Here is a 24,892-nt window from a genome sequence, read left to right as displayed (position 1 = left end):
AGGATAGATTGGAGAATCAGTGAGGACGATTAGGAGGCTTTTGCAATAGTACGGGCCCAAAGTCACGATTGTATGACTAGAGAGAAGGAATTGAATGTGAGTGATTGTGTGGAGACAGAAATGATAAAATTTGGCAGCTGAATGGACATGTAGCTAAGGGAGCATAAGGAGTTAAGGATAATACAAACTGAGAGACTAGTAATATGGTGGTGCCTTCAACAGAAATAGGGAAGTTCAGCAAAGGGGTAGGTTTGTGGAGAAAAATAATAAATTCTGTTTTGAATATATTGAGTTTGACTCACCCATGCACCATCTAGTTTGAAATGTTCAACAGGCATTTGGTGATACAGGACTAGATCTTGGTAGCATCTAGAGCTAGATATGTAGATCCTAGAGTCATCTGCATGGAGATGCTAATTAAAGCCATGGAAGCTAATGAGGTCACCATGAAAGGGAACGTGAAAAGAAGAGGACCTAGGTCTGAGAGTTTGGATCTACCAACAGTTAGGGAGCATCATTTATATGATGAATAAGCAAAGGTGACTGAGAAGGAGGAGTGGTCAGACAAGTAAAAGAAGAACTAAAATATCAAGGTCACAAAAACCCAGAAATGAGAATGTATCCAAGAAGAGAAGTTGGTTATTAATGTCAAATGTAATAGAGACGCAAGAAGTATAAGGATTGAGAAATATATCTGATTTGGCAATTAAGGGTCATTGGTAAGAGACAGTGGCATAGTGGGTAGAGAATTGGGTTCAGCTCCCAACTCAGATGCATGCTGGCTCTATGACCCTGGACAAATTGTTTAACCTCTCATTGACCATACACAGTTGTTGAGAACACAGCTGAGGCTGTGGCTTCAGCCGAACCCAAACAAGCCCTCCCCTTGCCACCTGTTTTTTACTGCTAAGAATGATTTTTACATTGTAAATAAAATTTTTTAAATGCCTCACATTCTTAGTTTAGGCTGAGCCCAGATTTGGCCCAAGAGAAGTAGCTTGCCAGCCCTTAGTGTAGACTACAAACTGCAGAAAAGGTGTTGACCTACATTAATAGAAGTTCCTCACAGGAACCTCCATACACTGATGAAACCACAGGTCCAGTTAATAACAACAAAAGAAATTATTGGTAGCTTTGGAGAGAGTAGTTTTTGTTGAGTGGTGAGGTTAGAAGCCAGATGGCAAAGGGCTAAGAAGTAAGAGAAGAAGAAATGAAAGCTCTAAGAAGAGGCAGGTTATTTTAGGATTTTGGAGTCCTTGAATTCATGGTATCTGATATAATCAACAAGACAGAGTGATGAGAAACAAAGAGTAACAGAGAGAGACACACACATGGAGACAGAGAGAAGAATATAGGACAGAGCCTTGGAGCATCTCCATAATTATGGAGTGGGACATGGATAATGAACCAGTGAAACAGACTGAGAAGGAAAACTACTTAAGAACAGTATGTTTAAACATTTCACTAAGTCTTAAGGAGGTTAGAATTTAAGGCAAGACAAAAAGCATACACTACAATGATGTGAACATAGATTTTATCCCAGATTTTTCTCAAATCACGTAAATAAAGCCTGAGTGTACATCCTCTAGAATGGCATCATCATGGTGTTATGATAACGCATGATATTGATGTTATTTTTCAATATTTGTCTCTTTTTTTAAAGAGATGTTCTGAAGTGGCACAGTGGATAGAGCTCCAGCCTTGGAGTCAGTAGGACCTGAGTTCAAATCCGGCCTCAGACACTTGATACTTACTAGCTGTGTGACTCTGGGCAAGTCACTTAACCCCAATTGCTTCACACACACAAAAAAGAGATAGATGTTCCGGGGGTGGTAAGCAGGAGGATAGAGAAAGAGGGGAAAGTACTGCCTATATTTAGACCAATATGTCACTAAATCTAATGTTGACCTACTGTCTGTAGTAACACTAGAGGTAATTGTAAAATTTAGCCAGTAAATAATTCATACTTCACGTGCTTCATCAATTCAAATCTCACTTCATTTGCTTATATTGCATTAAATAATTCCTGTATCACACTCACTGTCAGAGTCAATTTGTCATGTTAGTATCACTTTTGTTGGTTTTTATATGAACTTTATTTTCATTTTAGAAAATGAATGTATTTATATAGGAGTTATACTCAGAAATATCTAATCCCATGATTAGTGGCTGTGACCCTGGATTGTTGTTTGTCTATTCTCAAAGAGAACCAATGACATCAGGAAGGTGATATCTTGACTTGCAGGTGAATTGGACTTAAGTTGGGGAGGGCTGTCCAAAGTCACCAGCCTCACTCTCCCCTCCAGAGTCATCTGGATCCAGTGGCAAGACATAGATCAGGACCGGAGGTGGCCTCAGATGCAGTGGGAGGACCTTGTCCTTTTTATTTTTTGGCAATTTGGGGTTAAGTGACTTACCCAAGCGTCATACAACTAGTAAGTGTTAAGTATTTGGTCTGAGGCTGGATTTGAACTCAGGTCCTCCTGACTTCAGGGCTGGTACTCTATCCACTGCGCCACCTAGCTGCCCCTGACCTTGGCCTTTTTAAGCTAAGCTCTTTCCCAGATCTCAGTTTGTCTGAAGTAACACCCTATCAGTGATTAAAGCTAGGTAAGAAATGAAGCAAAGAATGGCCTCTTTTACCTATTAAAAAAAATCAATCTGGGAGGAGAATATCTTTCAGGGTTTCAGGTCAGAACAAAAACTCTGAGCCAAAAAAACCCAAACAATGACCAACTGAGACTTGGGTTGGGGCTCATTATTGACCAATCTGTGAGAGCTAGAGCAATTTGGGTTTAAGGTATAGCCAAGTAGCTCTATTTGAATCCTAATGGGCTTTATCAAGGCCTGGTTTAACAGAGCTCCATTTCAAGAAATTTATATTTCTTTGGGCAGAGCACCCACATGTAAGTGTATGATTCCCCATGTGGAGGGAGGAAGGGATGGAGGCGGGGAAGGAAGAAAGGAAGGAAGGAAAAAAGGAAGAAAAGGAAAACTGGATAAAAATCTAGCAAAGGAGATTAAGAAGGAGCAACCAGAAAGGTAGAAGAACAGTGAAGAGAGAGCAATGTTACAAAAAACATAGAGAGAAGAGATTATCAAGAAGAGGGTGATCAACCATGTCCGTGACTACAGAGATGTTACCAAAAAAAAAAAAGATTGAGATTGAGAAAAAAGCCATTACATTTTACAACTAAGAAGAGATCACTGGTAACTTTGATAGAGCAGTTTCAGTCCAATAATGAGGTCAGAAGCCAGACTATGAACAGTTGACAGAAAAGAAAGCAGTGACATCAAATGGAGGCACCTTTCTCAAGGACACCGATGATGGTCATAAACAATGCCAATGACTGCAGAGTGGTAGAGAAAGATGAGGATTAAGAAAAGGACATTAGAGTCGTGCCTTTGTTATTTGCTACTGGACTTCATTTTCTTCATCTGTAAAAAAGGGAATTGGACTGGAAGTCCTCTAAGCTCTTGTTCTATGATCCTATGACCAATGCCCAGCACAGAAGGGAAGGGGTTGGGAGTTTGCTGGGTTCAGTCATTTAGGGGTTTCTGTGGTTTAGGCCAAACTGTGCTGAAATTTAGAATCACCAAATCTTAGAAAAGGAAAGGATCTTAGAGGTCACAGTGCAAACTCTTACCCAGTGTCGGAATCAAATCTGATGACATCTTTGACAAGTGGTTATCTAGCCTCTATTCAGGTACTTCCATTAATGGGAAGCATACTACCCCAAGTCAGCTAGTTCATTTTTTTTACATTCTAATTGTTAGATAAGTATTCATTGAGTTAGAAAACTAGTGTATCAAAAAGCTAGAATATTTAGGGAAGGGCCAAACCCTCTTCCCCCCCCCCATCAAGAGGCTTACTATTTTCCTTGTGGATCTCTCTGGATCCAAGGAGAGCAATTTAAAACTAAGTGAGCCCAAGGATCAGCTCTGGTGCCTCTTGAGCAAAGACTGGAGAAATCTTTGAACACCAGGAAGAGGTTATAGTCCTCTTACACGTAACAATAATTTACCAAAGAGAGTCATGTTCCCTGTTAGGTCTAGGGTAATCTCTGTAGAGAAGCCTCTGTAGAACTCTGATGGAGACAGGTCCTTTCACAGATTTAAAGAAGCAGTGTGAGTGGCAGTGTTTCATTCAGCAACATTGATAGACAACTCAGCTACCTTTTTTTTTGTAATCGAGTGTACGTGTGTGTATTGAGAGTTTCCTTTCCCGTAGTAAAAAAAAACTGGAAAGGTACAAGATGTCCATGGCATTACAAGTTATGGTACATAATACATGTGGTAATAAAATATTATTATGCTATAAGAAAAATGAATATAATTAAAATGGGCATGGGATAACATAGGAATTGGATGCAAAGTGAAGCAAATAGAACAAGGAAAATAATATACATGATGACTACAATAATGTAAATGGAAAGAACAATAAAAACAAAATATTTAGAGTAGCACTCTTGTAGTAGCTCATAACTAGAAACAAAATAAATATCCTTCAATTGGGGAATGCTTAAGTAAGTTGTGGTACATGAATGTAATGGAATATTACTGGGCTGTAAGAAACAACAAACATCCAGACCTTATCACCTGGGCTCTGCCTCTTGTATCAGCAGTTTGGACATAATAGAACTGGGTCCCTCAGCCTGAGTCCCACTTGAGTGATGATCACCTTCTGCAGCCCTCCAGCCTCCGTGACCAGCCACCTAGGCTGTACACCTGCTGTGGTTCCAGAGCATGGAGACCAATCTTCCTTCAGACTGTGCAGAAACCTGCCCTAGATGAGTGAGGCCAACTCATGCTAGGGAGGAGATGCCAGGGAGGCTGCCCTGATCCTACATGATCTAGGCATACTTGGAACTACATTACCCTAGTCACCAGCCAAGGTACCCACACCTCTGCAACTCCTTGAAGAGCCATTTCCTCAAGGGGCTGGGGGGAGCAAAGGTGAAGCTATTTAAATAGCTGAACGACTAAACATCCTATGTCATCTTCTATTTAGTGAACCCTAAAACAATGAAGAGATTCATAACAGACTGCAACGTATTACCAATGGCTAACCGTGCGTAAAAATTGGCATGGGGGGGGAGGGATAGGGCACTGGCCCTGCAGTCAGGAGGACCTGCGTTCAAATCCAGCCTCAGACACCTGACGCTTAACATCTGTGTGACCTTGGGCAAGTCACTTAACCCCAATTGCTTCACCAAAAAAAAAAAATTGGCATAAAAGATATCATCCAAGATATGTATGATTAGAAAAATGAGGTAGGTAAAAAGAATAATAGCTAAGAGATAGACTGCTTAAGTGCTGCCCTGGCACCCACAAAATGTTAAAAGAGCTAAAAGACGGCTTCTAATATATTGGATTGATCTTCGACGAACAATCTATGGGGTGCTCTTGGCAAAAATGGAAGCATGAAAGATTCTGATCAAACTCAGCTCCATCACAGGAACAGTTAGGAACCCCTATCCCAAATACAGTGAGGGAGCAGAAAACAAGAAATGAACAAAAAAGATTGTAGGTGGGTATTCCCCTTTGGGGAGGGAAAAGACAGAACAACAAAGAACTATTTTATTTACTCTGAGTTATATTTGCCCAGCTCTGAGCTGGTGCTAAGGGACCACACTTTAGTATATTGCCCTATTTAGAAATGCAAGACATCCTTCTCCAGGATTGTAGGAAGAATCAGCATCCTAAAACCGTAATCCAAGCAGTGGGAGGGGGCAGAGTCTAAAGACCGTGATCTTAAATCTAAAGCTAAGAGAGGAAAGGGTCCAGAGACCCTGAGGCCTAGCTCGGGCCATGCCTTCCAGGACTATGGGAGGGGCACAGCTAAGAGAACATCTTGGCTTGGCATTAGCCTCATTTAGGATTGTAAGGTGGGAAAAGGCCCCAAAACTTAACTGTAGTTATTTGTTACAAGAGAGATTTTGATGAGAAGGAGTGTCATTAGGAGGTTATAGGTATGATGGGTTTTTTTAAGGATCAGTTAAAATGGACAAGAATAACATAGTATAGAAAAATGTGCACATCTGTGAGATCACAAATACATTATAAAATGTTCATTATATTCTTAAGAAAACAGAAAAATGTATAACACCAAAAATGGCTTTTTTAAAAGTATACTTCATTTATTTGGAAAAAAATCCATTCATATAAACTACTCATTACTCACAAAATTCCAGCTAAATGAAAATGTTTCTATATATGAAAATAAAAGCATTAATAACAACTCCTTATATGGTATTAAAAAAAATCCAACCTAGTGAGCTAGGTATTGCAAGTATTATCTCCATTTTACAAAAACAGTATAATGTGAAACTCAAGCAGAAAAAATAAATGTCCATGGTCATAGAGGTGAAGAGTATCAGAACCAAGAAAAACAATTCCAGCACTCTTTCCGTTTTACCACACCACTGTCTCTAAGACTATATATTAAATCAGCCATCAGAATTTGATGAAAATTAATTATTATGAAGACCTGTATTGCCGGCTTCCCCACAGGCATGATTTTTGAACTTTTGCTAGCTGGGGATAGCACTCATTGTTGCCATAGTAGTAGTACATAATAACAATAATGTACATCACTGGAGTGAAGCATAATATTAGTGCATATCTCATTTAATATTTATACTGAAGGCTTACTTGACCACTACTTACCTTATTTTAGGCCTAAGGATCTGTGCTGATTTGCTTTCCTTATGTTACCTATCTTGGTGGACAATGAAATATTATGTGATTTTCCTTTGTCCTCACATTCAGCCATCATTGGACCTCCTGGAATACAAGTAGAATCGCTGGCTGGTTCTTTATACTTACACTTTTCGTATCCAAACATTGAAAATGAACCTGACATGTGGACTTTGAGAGATTATTATTACTCATGGACTTACAACGTGCAATACTGGAAAAATGGCACCAATGATAAGGTAAGTCGGGATTTTTGCCTCTCTTTTGCAGAATTATTGAGGTTTCTCTTATTGATTCAAATTGATCTAGTTGTTCAAGTTCAAAATTAGAATGAAATGAAACATATGTAGACAGACCGTTTAAAAGTTCATGAAAGAGAGTGTACATTGCCATAGAAGAGAAAGAATATTTAGCACTGGTTCAGGTAGATATGGCCCCTCTTTGTCTCCATACAGGAAGGTATCGTAGGAGCAGGATGTGGTAACTAGTATGGCAGTGAGATATGCACCAAATCTGAGGGCTGCAGACTCCTCATAAACTTTCTCCTGCCCTTAAATGAACTGAGAAACTGTGTCAAACCTCAAGCCTGGCCCCCAAGATCAATCAAGTCTCAGAAAAAGCTTCCTTTTAGGGAAAAAAATAAAACCGGTCAAAACTATATAGCTGTATCTAGCTATATTAATTATATCAAATATTTTCAAAGTAGTTAGTAATTATGCTCCCAAAAACTTGTCCTGAAAATAGAGAAAAAAAGCACTCTAGAACCAAATTACTTTTGTGAGACATATGGTCCTGCTATTCAAACCAGAGAGAGACAAAACAGAGAAAGAGAACAATATCTTTAATGAATAGTAATGCACAATTTTTTTAAAAATGTACTCATAAACAGGGATAAGTACTAGAGTTGTGGGTTTGTTGTGGGTTTTTGTTTTTGGCGTAGGGAACTCCTAGTTGAGAATATTCCCTTTATTAATGAAGGTAAGCACCTTATCTGCATCTTGGAGTATTAGAGATTTGCCTATAGCACTGAGAAGTTAAGTGATTTGCCCAGGTAAATCAAACAATATGTGTCAAATATGGAACTTACATTAAAAAATAAAACAAAATAAAATCTAAGCTATTTGTGAAGATAACTGTGCATCCACATTGTTCCCTTGAGATAAGTTCCCCCTTTTCTTCCTCGTTAGAATTATTTCTGTTTGTATCTTCAGAATTTCTTGCTAGATTCAAGGTTGTTTCTCTATCAAGGTTGCTTAAACCAAGCTCTCTTATAGCCAGAAAATAATCCACTATGACCAGATTGTTTTCATAACAGTAATGCATAAATAATTCAGTATTAAAGAAAATTAGCATAATTACACAATCAAGGAAAACAGAAGGCACATGATTATTTCAATAGATGTAAAAAAACTTTTGACATACTACAGCACTCATTCATGTTAAAAACCCTAAAAATCATTATAGGGCCTTTCATTAATATGATCAAAAACATAAAATCAAAAACTAGCATTCTTCGCAATGGTGACACACCAGAAGCTCTACCAATACAAAAAGGAGTAAATCAGGTACGCTCTCTCTATGACGTAACTCTAGAAAAGTTCTGGAAAAAATAGCTATAGCAATAAGATTATCATCAAAAGGAAAATAAAATCATCCTTATTTGGAGATGATGATATATACTTTAAAAACACCAAAAAATCAGTAACTAAATTAATTCATAGGATTAGTACCTTGATTACAGCAGGTATAAAATAAATTCAGAAAAATCATTTCTATAAAGTACTAACAAAAACTAGGAAGGATTGATAAAGAATTCCTTTCAAAAATCATTACAAAATACACAAAATATCTTAATCTACAAATACACACACACATACACACACACACATACATACATGAATATGTAAATATGACTACAAAACATTTGACAGAAATAAAGGAAGACAAATAATGAAATGATGTTCACTGCTCATGGTTGAGCTGTGCCAACATAATAAAAAATTATGATACTACCTAAAGTAATTTACATTTTGTCATGTTAAACCAGGCCTGTACAACATATGGCCCTCGGGCTGCTTGTAGCCCACCAAAGGATTTCGGGTAGCCCATGAAAAATGTAGAGAATATAAAAGAAAATACAGATGTAATAAGAGCTTTATCCATGCCCACTTAACCCGCCTTCCACTAGTCACTACTGTGCTTGCCATGTAACTTGGAAAGTGGGTTGCCACTGCGCACTTTCTCCTGTTTGTCACATGACTCATGGCAACCAACCATCTGTCTCTAGTCTAAAAGAAGCAATTTCATGAGAAATAAAAGTCTTAAATAATAACTATAATTAATTGATGTTAATTGAAATTGCTAAATTTTTAAACATGGTTTATTTGCAAAATAGTTTAATCATTAATTATAACTTTACTTGGAAAGTGAGCCGCTAAAAACCTATCTGTGGTCCAAAGAAGTTTAGCCTATCTTAATTTTGGCCCCTACCTACTGCCAAGTTGTGCAGGTCTGTGTTAAAGCATTCAAGCTACAGAGGGAATACTTTAAAGAACTAGACAAATTAGTAAAATTAATTTGGAAGAAAAAAAGACATGCAGTCCCAAGGGAATTAAGAGTAAATAGTCCAAATAAAAAGGACATAGACCTCAAACAATTTTATTATGAAACACTCATCATTAAAACTATTCAGTATTAGGGGATTTGTTTTTTTTACAAACTAGAGAAATAGATCAGTGGAATAGCCCAGAATAAGCAAGAAACAGGTGCAATTGAAAGTAGGTGCTCAGTGTTTGATAAATTTAGCAACATAAATTACCAAGGGAAGAGCTTCCTTTTTGACAATAACTGTTTGGGGGAAGTAGAAAGTAGTTTATTGAACATTAGATTTAGACCAACATCTCACCCCATGTAAGCTTAAGCAAGCTTAAAATAGATATATACAATAAGTTTGAAATAGATATACAACTGAAATGTCAAAGATTACACCATAAAAAGAAATTATAAGAGAATGAGATCAAGTACTTTTTACAACTGTGGCTAGGAAGAGAATTTGTAATTAACAAAGACACAGAGATGATAAAATATAAAATTAATAATGTCATATATACAAAATTTTAAAATACTTTTGCATAAATGAAATCAAAGCAAATAAAAGAAAAATGGTGAACTGAGTAAAATATTTCTATCAATAAAAGTCTGATATCATACATATGTGTGTATGTATGTATGTATGTATATATGTGGAGAAAGAGAAAAAGACAGAGTTGAATCATAGATCTAAAGATGGAAGGGACCTTAAAAGTCATCTAGGGGGGTGGAGCCAAGATGGAAGAACTGAAAATTTACAGTTCCCTACAAGTATCTCTGAAAACAGCTGTACAAACCCCCGAAGCTTGGGACAGTACATTCTCCACGTTGGAAGCAGACTTTACCTTAACAAACAGTTGAAAACTCAAGTAATTGGCTGGGATCATGAGCAAATCTCGCAAAAAGAGTCAGACTATATTATCTTACTTTGGTGAAAAAGAAGATCAAAATATACAACCAGAAGAAGACAACAAAGTCAAAGCTCCTACATCCAAAGCCTCCAAGAAAAATATGAATCAGTCCCAGGCCTTGGAAGAGCTCAAAAGGGATTTTGAGAAGCAAGTAAGGGAAGTAGAGGAAAAACTGGGAAGAGAAATGAGAGTGATGCAAGAAAATCATGAAAAACAAGTCAACAGCTTGCTAAAGGAGACCCAAAAAAAAATACTGAAGAAAATAACACCTTAAAAAATAGCCTAACCCAAATGGCAAAAGAGGTCCAAAAAGCCAATGAGGAGAAAATGCCCTAAAAAGAAAAATTGGCCAAATGGAAAAGGAAGTCCAAAAGATTACTGAAGAAAATACTTCCTTAAAAATTAGAATAGAGCAATTGGAAGATAGTGACTTTATGAGAAATCAAGACACTGTAAAATAAATCCAAAAGAATGAAAAATTAGAAAACAATGTGAAATATCTCATTGGAAAAACAACTGACCTGGAAAATAGATCCAGGAGAGAGAATTTAAAAATTATTGGACTATCTGAAATCCATGATCAAAAAAAGAGCCTAGACATCATCTTTCAAGAAATTATCAAGGAAAACTGCCCTGATATATAGAACCAGAGGGCAAAATAGAAATTGAAAGAATCCACAGATCTCCTCCTGAAAGAGATCCCCAAAGGAAAACTCCTAGGAATATTGTAGCCAAATTCCAGAGTTCCCAGGTCAAGGAGAAAATATTACAAGCTGCCAGAAAAACAATTCAAGTACTGTGGAAACACAATCAGGATAACACAAGATTTAGCAGCTTCTACATTAAAGGACCGCAGGGCATGGAATATAATATTCTGGAGGGCAAAGGAGATAGGATTACAACCAAGAATCACCTACCCAGCAAAACTGAGTATAATCCTTCAGGGGAAAAATGGTCATTCAGTGAAATAGAGGACTTTCAAGCATTCTGATGAAAAGACCAGAGCTGAATAGAAAATTTGACTTTCAAATACAGGACTCAAGTGGAACATGAAGAGGTAAACAGGAAAGAGAAATCATAAGAGACTTATTAAGATTGAACTGTTTACATTCCTGCATGGAAAGATGATATTTATAACTCATGAGACCTTTGTCAGTATTAGGGTAGTTGGAGGAAAAAAATTATATGTATGTAGATAGATAGATAGATAGATAGATAGATAGATAGATAGATAGAGGGCACAGGGTGAGTTGAAGATTAAGGGGTCATATCTGGAGAATAAAATTAAGGGATGAGAGAGGATTATACTCGAGAAGAAGAAAGGGAGAGGTAGAATGGGGTAAATTATCTCACAAAAAAAAACAGAAAAAAAAGTCTCTTACAGTGGAGGGGAAACAGGGGGGTGAGAGGGAATGAGTGAATCTTATTCTCATAGGATTTGGCTTAAGGAGGGAATAACATACACATTCAATTGGGTATGGAAATCTGTCTTACCCTACAGGAAAATAGGGGGAGAAGGGGACAAGAGAGCAGGGGGATGATAGAGAGGAGGGCAGATTGGGAAAGGGGTAATCAGAAGTAAATACTTCTGAGGAGGGACAGGGTCAAAAGAAAGAATAGAATAAATGGGAGGGCAGGATAGGATTAAGGGAAATAGAGTTAGTTTTTCACAACATGTCTACTATGGAAGTGTTTTGCATAACTGCACATGTACAACCTATATTGAGTTGCTTGCCTTTTCAATGAGGGTGAGTGGGGAGGGAGGGAGAAAATTTGAAACCTAAAGTTTTAAAAACATATGTTTAAAAAAAAAGTTTTCACCTGCTACTGGGAAATAAGAAATACAGGAAATGGGGTACAGATGTATATCCTGCCCTACAGGCAAATAGAAGGGAAAGGGGATAAGAGAAGGGGGTTGAGATAGAAGAGAGGACAGAGTAGGGGAAGGGATATTCAGAATGCATGCCATCTTGGGGTGGGGGAAGGGGTGAGATGGGGTGAAAATTTGGAACTCAAAAACTTGTGGAAGTGAATGTTGAAAACTGAAAATAAACAAATTTATATAAACAAAAGAAAAAAGTCATCTAGACCAACCCCCTCATTTTACAGATTAGGATACTGAAGTCCATGGGGCAGCTAGGTGGCGCAGTGGATAGAGAGCCAGTCCTGAAGTCAGGAGGACCTGAGTTCAAATTGACCTCAGATCAAACACTTGACATGTACTAGCTGTGTGACCACGGGTGAGTCACTTACCCCCAATTGCCTAGCAAAAAAATAAATAAATAAATAAAAGAAAAACAAACTTCAGTGAAAACAAAAAGGATACTGAGGTCCTGAGAAGTTAAATGACTTGTCCATGATAGTGTGAGAGCTAGCATTTAAACTCAGGTTTTATGATTCCAAGTTCAGCACCACCAGGTCAGCACTTTTTTAGTTACACCATATTGCCTCTCAGTTAACACAAATATTTAATACCAAGAGCCATTTCTCACTAGATAAGACATCAGAGTATATGAACTGAGCATTCAAAAGTGTTAAAATGTAAATGACTCTATTAAAATATGATCAAAATCACTAACAGTAAAACATAGAAACTGAAACATCCCTGAAGTCTGACCTCATACCATAGAACTTGGTCACACAAAAAATGTCAATAACTCTTGTTATAATATGGGGAAAGGAGAAAGCACACTAATTCATATGGTAGAGCTGTAAAGTAATATTTCTGAATCTCAGTTAGAAATTATGCAGGAAAATGAACAAAGTGTCCATAAGTTTTCACCCAGAAATTCCAGTGCTAGGCATATAACCAAAGAAAGTCAAAGATGGAAACGAAGATCTATTATCTACCAAAATATTCACAGTACCACTCTTTGTGGTATCAAAGAACCAGAAATTAAGTGGCTAGCCATTAACTGCAGAACAACTGAGAAAATACTGTGATGTTTAAATGAAGTAGAACATTGTTATACAGTAAGAAAAGATGAATGTGAGGAATTCAGAGAAACATGGTAAGATTTATATGAATGGAACAAAATAAGCAGAACTAAGAGAAAAATATATACAACCACAATATATAACCATGTAAGGAAAAGTTAACAAAATACAAATAAAATTTTGAGTAATTGAAAAACCAGTGAGGGTCCCATAGAGCACATAGCTCTACCACTCTTGGCAAAGAGGCAAAGTGCTATTAGGACAGATCTTGTATATACTGTCTGATTTAAAAGTAGACATTATTGCGTAATTGTTTTCCTCTGTCTCAAAGTAGAACTTAATCAAGAGTCGATACAGAGACAAAATGATAAGGATGTAAAGACAATAAGTATCAATAAAATAAAATCTACTTTGGTTGCTAAGATCCCTATGTACCCATATTGTTCACTTGAAAAAGTTCTGCCCCTTTTTTCTTCATCAGAAGCAGTAATAGATGAGGTTTAGGCTAGCATCTATAAACAGCTATTCCATCCTGAGCAGCTGATCTCTGGCAAGGACAATGTTGCTAATAACTACGCCCAAGGCCATTATACTGTTGGGAAGAAAATAATTGCTCTTGTTTTAGAGAACATCAGAAAATGGTTGGACCAATGCACAGGGCTACAGGGATTCCTGATATTTCACAGTTTTGGGGGCAGTACAGGTTCAGGTTTCACCTCTCTGCTGATGGAAAGGCTCTCTATTGACTATGGCAAGAAGTCCAAGCTGGAGTTTGCCATCTACCCAGCCCCACAGGTATCCACAGCTGTAGTAGAGCCCTATAATTTCAACCAAACTACTCACACCACACTGGAGCACTCAGACTGTGCCTTCATGGTGGACAATGAAGCAATCTACAACATCTGCCACCAGAACCTGGACTTTAAGCACCCTACATATACCAACCTCAACCGACTCACTGGCCAGATCATTTCCTCCATCACTGCTTCTCTGTGCTTTGATAGTGCTCTCAATGTAGACCTTAAAGAGTTCCAGACCAATCTGGTGCCTTATCCTCAAATCCACTTCCCCCTCATCACCTATTCACCCATTGTCTCTGCTGAAAAGGCCTATCATGAACAGCTCTCTGTGGCACAGATCTCCAAATCCTGCTTTGACCCCTCCAACCAGACAGTAAAGTGTGACCCACATCATGGCAAATATATGGCCTGTTAAATGCTGTACCGAGGTGATGTGGTGCCCAAGGATGTCGATGCCACCATTGTCAATTCAATCAAGACCAAGAGAACCGTTCAGTTTGTAGACTGGTGTCCCGCTGGCTTTAAGGTTGGTATCAATTACCAGCCCCCAACTGTGGTACCTGGTGGAGACCTGGCTAAAGTACAATGGGCAGTATGTACGCTCAGTATCACACAGACATTGCTGAAACATGGGCCTGTCTAGATCACAAGTTTTACCTTATGTATGCCAAGCAGGCATTTGTGCATAGTATGTGGGTAAAGGTATGGAGGAAGGAGAATTCTCGGAGGCTCAGGAAGATGCCCTGGAGAAGGATTATGAGAAAGTAGGCATAGACTCTATAGAGGGTGAAGATGAAAGTGAGGAATTCTAGAAGGCATCCAGTAAATAAGTTTACCTGAACTACCCATCTTTTATATCTTTCTCTTTTCCTACCACCACAAAATAAAATCTCTTCTTACTTGCAAATTAAAAAAAAAATGTCAGTGATTGAGGGATAACATATTATGTGTATTCACTGTGCAAAGTAAAAGAAAAGAATTTGACTTCTTGGCATATCATTTGAGTTAGAGAATTAAGGGAGTGGGATGCTTATCAATAGTCATCATTGGTTAAACAAGGTCCTCCTAGAGAGAAGTGGGATATAGTCATCATCCTAATACTTCCCTGAATATGTGTTGTAAGACCTGAGTATGTGTTATAACTGGTCATTGAAAAATTAAATTGTTCTTTATCTGTGGCATTTACCTTCGGTTCATCTTCAATTTTAGTTGGAAAAAAATACTCGATATGACTCTGAAGTCCTTACTAATCTGGATCCTTGGACAGTTTATTGTCTTCAAGTTCAAGGGTTTATAATGGATAAGAAAAGAAGTGGAGAATGGAGTCAGCCTGTCTGTGCCCAGACTACTGATAATGGTAAGTGTTGCATGAATTTTCTCATCAGTTCAGCCAACTAATGTCAGTTAAGCCAGCACAAACCAGAGGACTGGTTTTATTATAATCGGAGTGTGACATACTCCAACAGCAGTTGAAAGACAATATGTCATTCACAATTCAGCTAGCAATACTTATAAAGGAAAAATAGACAATTGCTCATTGTTACAATTGTTACAAAAAGGAAGTAGAGTATACTTGTTAAGGAAAATGTATATTAGGGGGCAGCTAGGTGGCTCAGTGGATAGAGCACTGGCCCTAAAGTCAGGAGGACCTGAGTTCAAATCTGGCCTCAGACCAAACACTTGACACTTACTAGCTGTGTGACCCTAGGCAAGTCACTTAACCCCAATTGCCTAAAAAAAAAATGTGTACCATTAGCTACAGGAGATAGAGGAGGAATATGTATCCTTGTTAGTACAACTAGTTTCACTAAATCAAAGGTTGCTACCTGTTAGGCTAGATGATGGAGGATGACATTCTAGAGACTCTGAAATACGCTTTTTTTTTATCAATTGAGTCTTTTTATACCAATTGGAGGAGATGAGAAGACACCGAAAGAAGACAGCTGCTGCACATGGTCTTGCGGTTCTTACGCACATATGCAAAATGCGATACATACACACAACAAAACAGAAGCAGTCATGCACTCCAAAAAATTATCTTTCAACATAATTCCTGAAATATTAACTCTATAATTGTGCCATCTTTGAGATTGCTATTGCTTTACTCAGGTCTTAAAAGAATCACACAGTCTCAGACATACTCCAGCCTCCTACCTAATTTAGAACTCTACAATATCACTAACAAGTAGTTATCTAACTTTTTCTCAAATATTTCCAAGGAATGAGAGTTCACTTCTTTTCAAGGTGGCTTATTCATTTCTGGACCTTTTTCAATTATTTACATCAAGTTAAGGCCTATGATTTCCACTCTTTGGACTTCATTCTGCCCACCGAAGCTATAGTGAGTACATTTAAATCTTCCATTTGGCAGTCCTTCATGTATTTAAAGATAGCTATCATACCTCCTCCAGATTTTCTATATTTGCACATCCCTAGTGCCTTTAATCATTTTTCATATGATCAGATGTCCAGATCCTCTCCCATCCTGGCTGCCCTCTCATGTGGGAAGGAATCAATCGGTCCTTTCCTGCACTACAAAACTCTTAAACATGAGTTTTGAAGTTCGGCTTTTCTCTCAGCTGCTATAATGGTTGTTAAATGGAAAATAGAGAGAGACTGCAGCTTTGCATAGCTTTCTTTCCCATGGAGGCATGCTGGAAAAAAGCAGCCCACTCATAGTCAGCAGGAGCCTCCAAGGAAGAAGTAGTGTAATTCTTATGTACTCCTAACAGGGACTTCTCTCTATTACATGGTTGCCTGACACAGGTAGCACTGGTGTCCCATGAGGTCTCCCTCAGGTAAGTTGCTTATTAACCTGCCCTTCACTGTGGCCTGACCCAAATTCCTTCCCACTACAATCTACTCCCAGACCCTTTGCTTCGCATGCTCTGGGCAGCCGGGGTCACTGATTGCTTAAGGTGGGGTTTAAGGAATTGTTTAGCACAATTAACACAATGTCAACATTCAAATTGCATGTCCAGTACTGTGAACATGTGGCACAATTCAAAATGCTGTAGTTCTGCTGTAATTCGACATATGCATTCCTAAAAATCACCATGCTATGCAAAATTGTGCAATAAAAACCAAAGGGCTTATGAGAAAAGTGGGTTTAGGAGCACAGCATTCAAAAACTTCATCACTGATATATTTTTTAAAAAGGGGATAGGAACCTAACAAAAACAACAGCACAGTTTTTATACATGCTAAATAAATATATAAAGATTATAATAAATATTGGTGATGTTTGTGGCCCTAGGGCTACTCATTGGCCTGTGTACCCAGTTCTCAAGGGCTTGGGCTGGCCAAGTAGACAGATACAGTTAAGAAGATGGCCTCAGTGGGCCACAAATATGGTAAGGGGTAGCCATGACAGAAGGTAGTGGGTTGTGGGTAGACTGCATTGGTGCAGACCAGTTCTCTTTTGTCTACCAGAAAATATACAATAAATATGACACTTTACCTTGAAAGAGATCTGGTTTGTTTGTGCATCAGAAGAATTGCAACTTATGAGTTGTGGTGAAGCAGTGATGTTTTCTGCAGTCTCATTATTCTTCCCAGACAAAATTGCACATAAGCAAATGAAAAATTTGAGTTATATTTGTCTCCTACTATATAAATTGTGTTGGAATAGATTTGCATTTTTAAAACAAGTGTGACAGCACACTTGACTGTAGAGAAGGAATATGTATCCTTGTTAGTATAGCTAGTTTCACTAAATCAAAGGTAGCTACTTCTTTTTTAGCAATTAAGTCTTTTTATACCAATTAGAAAAAGAGAGAAGACATTGAAGGAAAACAGTTGATGAATATGGTCTTGCGGTTCATATGCACATATGCAAAATGTGACACATACACGAAGCAAAATGGTCAATATCGGCCAAAATGGTTGTTCTGCATGTTTTCTTAAATGCAAAAAGATCTGACCCCTATCTTGACTTCCTCTCGGCTTGGTCTAGGTTTTAAAATGCAAAATGATTCACCTGTATTATTTTATCAGTTTATTATAAATTGGCTCATTTTTTTTTCTCCAGGAAAATTTTGAACTATAACATTTGTCTCATTTTCCATTAAGATTCTTATCTCCTCATCTTCCTGTGGTCAAAGAGAAAAACACGTGTATCATAGTTTAGAATATATTTGGTCATGAAATAGGAAGATAAAACACAGTTTTGAGACTCCAAAGTGAATGAATCACTGCCACTTCTGCCAAGGTCTGAATTTTTGAATGGGTTGAAAGATTTGAAATCCCTGAAGATAGTAGTATCCATGAGCTGGCACAGCACCATAGGAAAAGTCAACTTCAGATTCTCCCTTGTAGCACCCTCCTCTGGACTCACTCTCCCAACCTGCACTTGCAGAGACAGTTTGGATCCTTAGAGAATGATGTCTCTTGCTCCCCTACAAGTTCTGTAGATAACCCTGGGAGGTTGCGATTTCTAGTTCTGCGGTTTATGAGCTCCCATCTAATGTCCTCCCCATTATCATTCTGAAGACCAGAGTTCAAATCTAACCTCAGACATTTACTGGCTAGTGTGTGACCCTGGGCAAGTCAGTTAAGCTTTGCTTGCACAAAACTGAAAAAGGAAATGGCAAACCACTTCAGTATTTTTGCCAAGAAAACAGTCATGTTCACCAGTCATGAATAGTTGGATATGACTGAACTATTAGCTTTTAGAAAAGGACTTTGCTGAGAAGGTATATCAAAAAGAATAGTTATAAATCATCCTTCCCCACCACCAAAAAAAAAATGGGCAAACTCAGTCTCCCTGAGGAGACTGGGCTCAAGTTTAAAGTGTAATAGTAGTGAAGTACATGTAGAGAGAACATGTGTGGCCAAGGGAGAGACCTCCTGAATATTGGCTCTGGAAGTCTTTTTCTTTGTGGAATCCTGATGAGGTTTCCTTAGGTATAATGTAGCTCAATGCTGAGCTCTGCGATGTATAAAAGAGAGACATCGTTTCTGGCTAATTAATCATTTTATTAATTATTGCATTTGGCTATCTCTCCTAAACCAAAAGAGGAATCATGGCAGCTTCATGACTCTTACATTCCCTTGGGAGAGTGAGTGTTCCCGACAGTAGACAGTCAACTCTAATTAGTTAACAATTAATGAGAAAAATGGATATTATAATAAGAGGTGGACCTATTCTGATGAGGGTCTGGGGGAATGTGACTTTGATTATGTCACTCATGGACAAAGACAGACTATCTCAAACCAGAACACTCCCAGCCTTGGGCAATCTAGACACAGGATCTACCCCACCACCCACACCTCAGCAGAACACAATGGGCGGGAATTCACCTTAAACTAAAGTCTTTGTAAGGTTTTATAATTGGATATAATCTCCCACCCAGGTTTGAAAAGCATGTACCCCAGGATTTGGGCAATCTCATCCATCAACAGTGTCCTTCAGAGACTGAACAACCTTAGGTTTCTGGTTTCTGAATGAGGAAATAAGGAGGGGAAACCTTTATCCTAATTTAATAATTGGTTATTAATATAAAAGAGGAATAATCATTTCTCTCAGCTCCAAGGATCAGTGCATTTCTAGAATCCATACCCCCAGCATTTCTATCATGAGGGATCACCATCCCTAAAGCTGCCACCCTCCTTGGGGAGCTGGCTTTCTACCTGTATCTTCAGGGCCTTCTGTAGTCAGCTACTACTACTCCAATGGACTCTTACCAACTCTAGGTGCTGGTGGAAATTCTGATATTCAGGAACATAATGGGAGGGGACAGAGTAAGGCAAGAGTGGTGCCAGTTTCCTTCCTCCACCTGGCAACTCACAGCAATCCTTCTTACCTGAAAATGACCATGAAAAAGATTGAGAGGTCACCCATTTGAACTTTTTTTATGCACACTGAATTCCTACTCAGTCTTTCCTAAATCATCAGTCCATCCAGCTAAGAAAACAAGTAGAAGACTACATCAGCAGCAACTCTGCTTGGCTTCTACTCCAGGAACAATATGCCCACCGCCTACCACAGATCCAGGATGAGCTGATAACCAGAAATCTTATCACCTTGAAGAAAGACTCAGGTTCATCTTCTCAACTCACCCTCAGTGGCTTTTCCCATCTGATTGGAGGGCTGGAGGGTGGGGCACTAAATGCCCCTCAAAGTGTTCCTTTCTTTATAGAGGGCTCGTGACTTTCCTGGTAACTCCATTCTCCATCTGCAGGTTTTGACTCCGCCTGGAACATGCTCCCACTTTTGACACCCTCTGGCCTACCTCTCCCTGTTCTGGGCCTCAAGCTTCTTTTGGTGTGTTGTCTCCCCCTCCACCCACCCCCACCCCAGATTATAAATTCCTTGAGGGCAGGGATTGTCTCTTTTTCTTATTTGTATCCCCTGCTTAGCACAGTTCTTGGAACCTTTTGTTCAGTCATTTTTCAGTCATGTCCCACTCTTCATGACATGGGTTTTCATGGAAGAGATATTGGGGTGGTTTGCCATTTCCTTCTCTAGCTCATTTTACAGATGAGGAACTGAGACGAACAGGACAAACAAGAACTGTGACTTGCCCAGGGTCACACAACTAGTAAGTATCTAAGGCCAGATTTGAACTCAGGAAGCTGAGTCTTCCTGACTCCAGGCCCAACACTCTATCTCATTGTGCCACCATTTATTGAACTGAATTTTTAAGTATTAACTAGGAGTTGACACTTTCAAAGAAAATCAGTTAGCCCTAAATCTATTGTTTCATTGTTACATTTTAAATGGGAAACACATTCTTATTCTTTGGATACAAAAACCAGCCTTTAAAAATGTGAGTGGGAAAAGCATGTATCTTAACTATTACTCTTGAGCCAGCTGTTCTCTTTCCCTACAAGTTCTTTTGTGTCTAGGATTGGTGTCAGAAGATACTTCCTAATGACTGTGAAAATAAACTTCGCAAAAATTGAATTCTTGAGAGAAATTATGTCTTTCTTTCCTATAGGGTCACATCCATACTGGACTTATGTTACTGTGCTCATTGTATCGATGATAGTGGTTTTAATGTTGGTGCTTGGTTGTTTCTGCATGCTGTGGTACTTCTACAGAAAAGTAAAGTGTATATTCTTCCCTGGGTATTCTTTTCCTCAGCATCTGAAAGAGGTATTTTTTTTTATATGTATATGTATACATATGAAATATTTAAGCAGTCCTCTTCCCTGTCTGTGTATTTACCTTATACCTCATTATTCCATAGATGGGTAAATTCTAGCTATATAAAATTATTTGCCCAGGATTAAATCATGAATCCCAAATCTTTACCTTTGGGTTACAAAAGAAGACATATGCATTCCCTTGCTGGGGTTATCAGCCTCTGGACAGTTGAAAATAACACACACACGGTATGTTGATAACTCTGCCCTGTTGAAGTATTCACATCAGTGAAGTCTATAGCCATGGTCAACACAAGGCAAACTTATGAAATAGGTCATTTGTCTTCCAAAAATCTCCACCTTCCCCTTTTTCACTCTTTCTCCTCACCCACTTTCAATGGTTCCCTTTTTGTCCCAAATGTCCTGTGTTGTAAGGGGAGAAATTTGCTAAATTAATCCACATTAAGGTTCTAGTCATTCTTTTTTTAATAGTATTTTTAATATATGTGAAGACAATTTTTCGCATTCATTTTTACAAAATTTTGAGTTCCAAATTTTTCTCCCTCCCTCCTTCTCCTCCTCTCCTTAAATGGTAAGCAATTTGATATAGGTTATTATATATGTACAATCATATAAAACATACTTCTGTACTAGTCATAGTTGGTACTAATCATTCTTAATGACCTCCAGGAGTACTTACATTTTAAAAGAAGCCTAGAAAAGAAAATGTTTACCTCACTGTCTAATTAATTGTAGGGTGAGAAGATAATGTTTTCTTGATGCTACTCAAATGATACTTGGTAGTTAAAGCATGCTCCACACTTTTGTAAGGCCAAGCTGTTTGCCAATAAATAAATATTTTACACCATATTGCCAAAGTACTGACTTCATTTGGCTAAAGAGCAATGTAATCATTTCACCATCATAAACAACAACAATAATATAGTGGAGACCTGGGGCAGCTAGGTGGTGCAGTGGATAGAGCACCGGCCCTGGAGTCAGGAAGACCTGAGTTCAAATGTGACCTCGGACACATAACACTCACTAGCTGTGTGACTCTGGGCAAGTCACTTAACCTCAACTGCCTCACTAAAAGAAAAAAAAATTCTTTAAAAAAAAAAAAATATATATATATATATATAGTGGAGACCAGAGACACAGTCTCTACCCTTCATAATGCTTAAATTCTAAAGGAAGAGATAGGTCAAATTTAAGTAGAAGAACCCAAAATTCATAACACATTATAAAATTCTAGCACAGCCAAGAGATAACCAAAGAGATAGACAAGTAGTCAGGGAACGATGAAGACGTTAGAATAACTGAAACAGTGCAATCTCGCTTCAAACAGACCAATAAGTGAGCTTTAAGCAGTATTTGAAAAGAAATTAGTCATTTCCTGAGAGGAAGTAGTAATTACCTATTAGAGGAAGAGGCTAAGAACATGTACATGGTCAAGAGATGCTAGCAGAAGCTAGAATAAAATTTGTTGTTGTTCAGTTGCTTTTGACTCATTGTGACCCTATTTGGAGTTTTCTTGGCAAAGATACTAGAGTGGTTACCCCGTTATCCTTCTCCAGCTCATTTAACAGATAACAAAACTAAGGAAAATAGGGTTAAGGTTAACTTTCCCAGGGTCACACAGTTCATGAGTGTCTAGGCCAGATTTGAACTTAGGAAAATTAGCCTTCCTAACTCCAGGCCTAGCACTATATTCTGTCACCTGACTGCCTGAGAATATTAATTAGGGCTGACCAGATAAAGTAAAAGAAACTGCAAATTAATGTTTTTACTCTGGCTTTGGAGTAAGAATATTAAGTTAAAACATACAGCAATTGAGAACCATTGTAGGCTTCCGAAAATAAGACAGTATACCTAAAGCAACTTTCTTTAAGAAGGGAATTATTCCATTTTATGTAGGGAAACTAAAAGAAGAGTGAGTTGTTAAAGACCAGAAGATAGGGCAGGCTGTGTAGCAACCTAGGCACACAGGACTATTGGAATGGACAATGAGGTAGGGATTCTAGAAGTGTAAAGAAAAAGGCAAGGCGGGGCCACTAGGTGGTGCAGTGGATAGAGCAACCAGCTCTGGATTCAGGAGGACCTCAGACACATAACACTAGCTGTATGACCCTGGGCAAGTCACTTAACCCCATTGCCTAGCCAAAAAAAAAAAAAAGGCAAGTGTATGTGAAGAGAGAGACAGAGAGACACACAAGATATGGGCACTGAAAAAGAGAACTGCGGAGTCCATATAGCTTGAAGGACTTGAGTGGTGATAGTGCTATTGACAGCATTAGGAAATATGTTTTGGCCAAAACCCTCAGGGTCTTCCCCTCCTGGATCAATTTTTTTTATTTTTTTACTAAATGAAGAGGCCATTCGTTGCCTCATTTTTTTTTATTAAGCCTTAATCTCTGAATGGGCACTGCCTCAGTCAAATTGAGACCTGTTAAAGACCTTAGCTTGAAAAGACCAAGGTCCCCCACTGCATCCTGGGCCATCAGCCAGTCATCCTGACCTATATCTTGCCACTGGACCCAGATGGCTCCGGGGCAGAAAGTGAGGCTGGTGACTTTGCATACCCCTCTTTCACTTAAATCCAATTCACTTGCATGTCATGGCATCACTTCCCTGATGTCATGGTCCTCTTGGAGAACAAAGGACAAACAATAACAACAGGAAATTTGGGAACTGCTAAGGATTTTGAGGGGTAAATATTATGCTCAATATTAGACACATGAACACTGCTAGGGAAAATTTTTAGTGATTGAAATAATAACTGATCTAAAGGTTTAGAATCTTCTATACATAGCAGTTTGTTTTTCTTTCGTATGCCCACTCCTTAGCACGGTGTCTGGCACATAGTGAACACCTAATAAATGCATATCACTTAAAGAAAACCTAATAAAGGAATGAACTTTATAAGGCAGTGAAGACCAAGGGCCTCAGAAATGAGCCTTAAGGGTTGAACAGTCAGGGAGCCCACTTGCTAATTGCAGTCATCTACAATAATGTGAACAAGGTAAAACAACAAAGAAGAATCAAGTAAAGGCCAGAGTCCCCAGGGGATGCATAAACTAATTATAGGGAGTGCAGGAAGGAAAGCTTCTCTGGTATTGCAGGTTTCTGGCACATGCTACTCTATATAAGCAGCTGCTGCAGCTGTAAGCAGGCACCAGTTCCTCTCTCTCCTCTGGCCCACCCTAAGGGTCACATTGAGGCCCCGGAAGCAGGTACAGATGCAGGCTGAGTGAGAAGATTACTGGGAGGAGTCTTTACTCCTGAATTTGTCCTCACTACCACCACCTGGGGAAAATATCAAATTCCACTTCCTCCAAGCCAGTCAAGAGTCTACTTCTCAGACCTTCAGCATGAACCTACTGGCTTTATGAAATATGGAAGGTCCATATTTATTTTTCCAAAGTTCACTTGTGGTTTGCCTGTGTCTTTGAGTCAAGAGAAATAACAAGGAAAAAATCTTTAGTTATATTAAACCAGATGTAGTTGCTGCCATCACCTCAGAACCATAAAATGTAGACCTTTCCCCCTTCCCCTGCCCTGAAGAAGGGATGATAGGAATCATCTAGCATAGTCCTCTCATTTTACCAACGAGGAAACTGAGGATCAGAGAGGTGTCATGATCATACTAGGTAGCTGGAGGCAGAATCCTCTGACCTGACCTGACCTCTGACCTGAGTCCAGTGCTCATTCTATTGGGTTGAATTTCTAAAAGGACTTTTAAATGGAATATAAGAAGTAAATTACAACAAAAAAAAACTCATAACAGTGTATAGAGCACTGGCCTTGGAGTCAGGAAGACCTCAATTCAAAGCCGGCCTCAGACACATAACAATCACTAGCTGTGTG

General features: G+C 38.6%; 1 protein-coding gene and 1 pseudogene across 3 annotated transcripts in view; both read left to right on the top strand.

Annotated features, from left to right (window-relative positions):
* Positions 1–24,892, top strand: part of LOC110214852 (interleukin-10 receptor subunit beta-like) — a 127,053-nt gene that overhangs the window by 100,102 nt on the left and 2,059 nt on the right. For 2 of the 3 annotated variants that reach the window (XM_078146553.1, XM_020995938.2), the window contains 3 exons: positions 6,772–6,938; positions 15,146–15,293; positions 20,878–21,035. In XM_078146553.1, coding sequence (XP_078002679.1) covers positions 6,772–6,938; positions 15,146–15,293; positions 20,878–21,035 — 473 coding nt within the window. The remainder of the gene's footprint in view (positions 1–6,771; positions 6,939–15,145; positions 15,294–20,877; positions 21,036–24,892) is intronic. The other variant, XM_078146552.1, reaches the window with a different exon arrangement.
* On the top strand, positions 11,892–15,139 carry LOC110214822 (tubulin alpha-1D chain-like; annotated as a pseudogene).

This window comes from Phascolarctos cinereus, unplaced genomic scaffold, assembly GCF_003287225.1.
Source record: "Phascolarctos cinereus isolate Bilbo 61053 unplaced genomic scaffold, phaCin_HiC Scaffold_726;HRSCAF=1367, whole genome shotgun sequence".
Taxonomy (NCBI): domain Eukaryota; kingdom Metazoa; phylum Chordata; class Mammalia; order Diprotodontia; family Phascolarctidae; genus Phascolarctos; species Phascolarctos cinereus.
The sequence above is the reverse complement of the archived record's forward strand: the minus strand, read 5'-3'. Positions and strand labels throughout refer to the sequence as shown.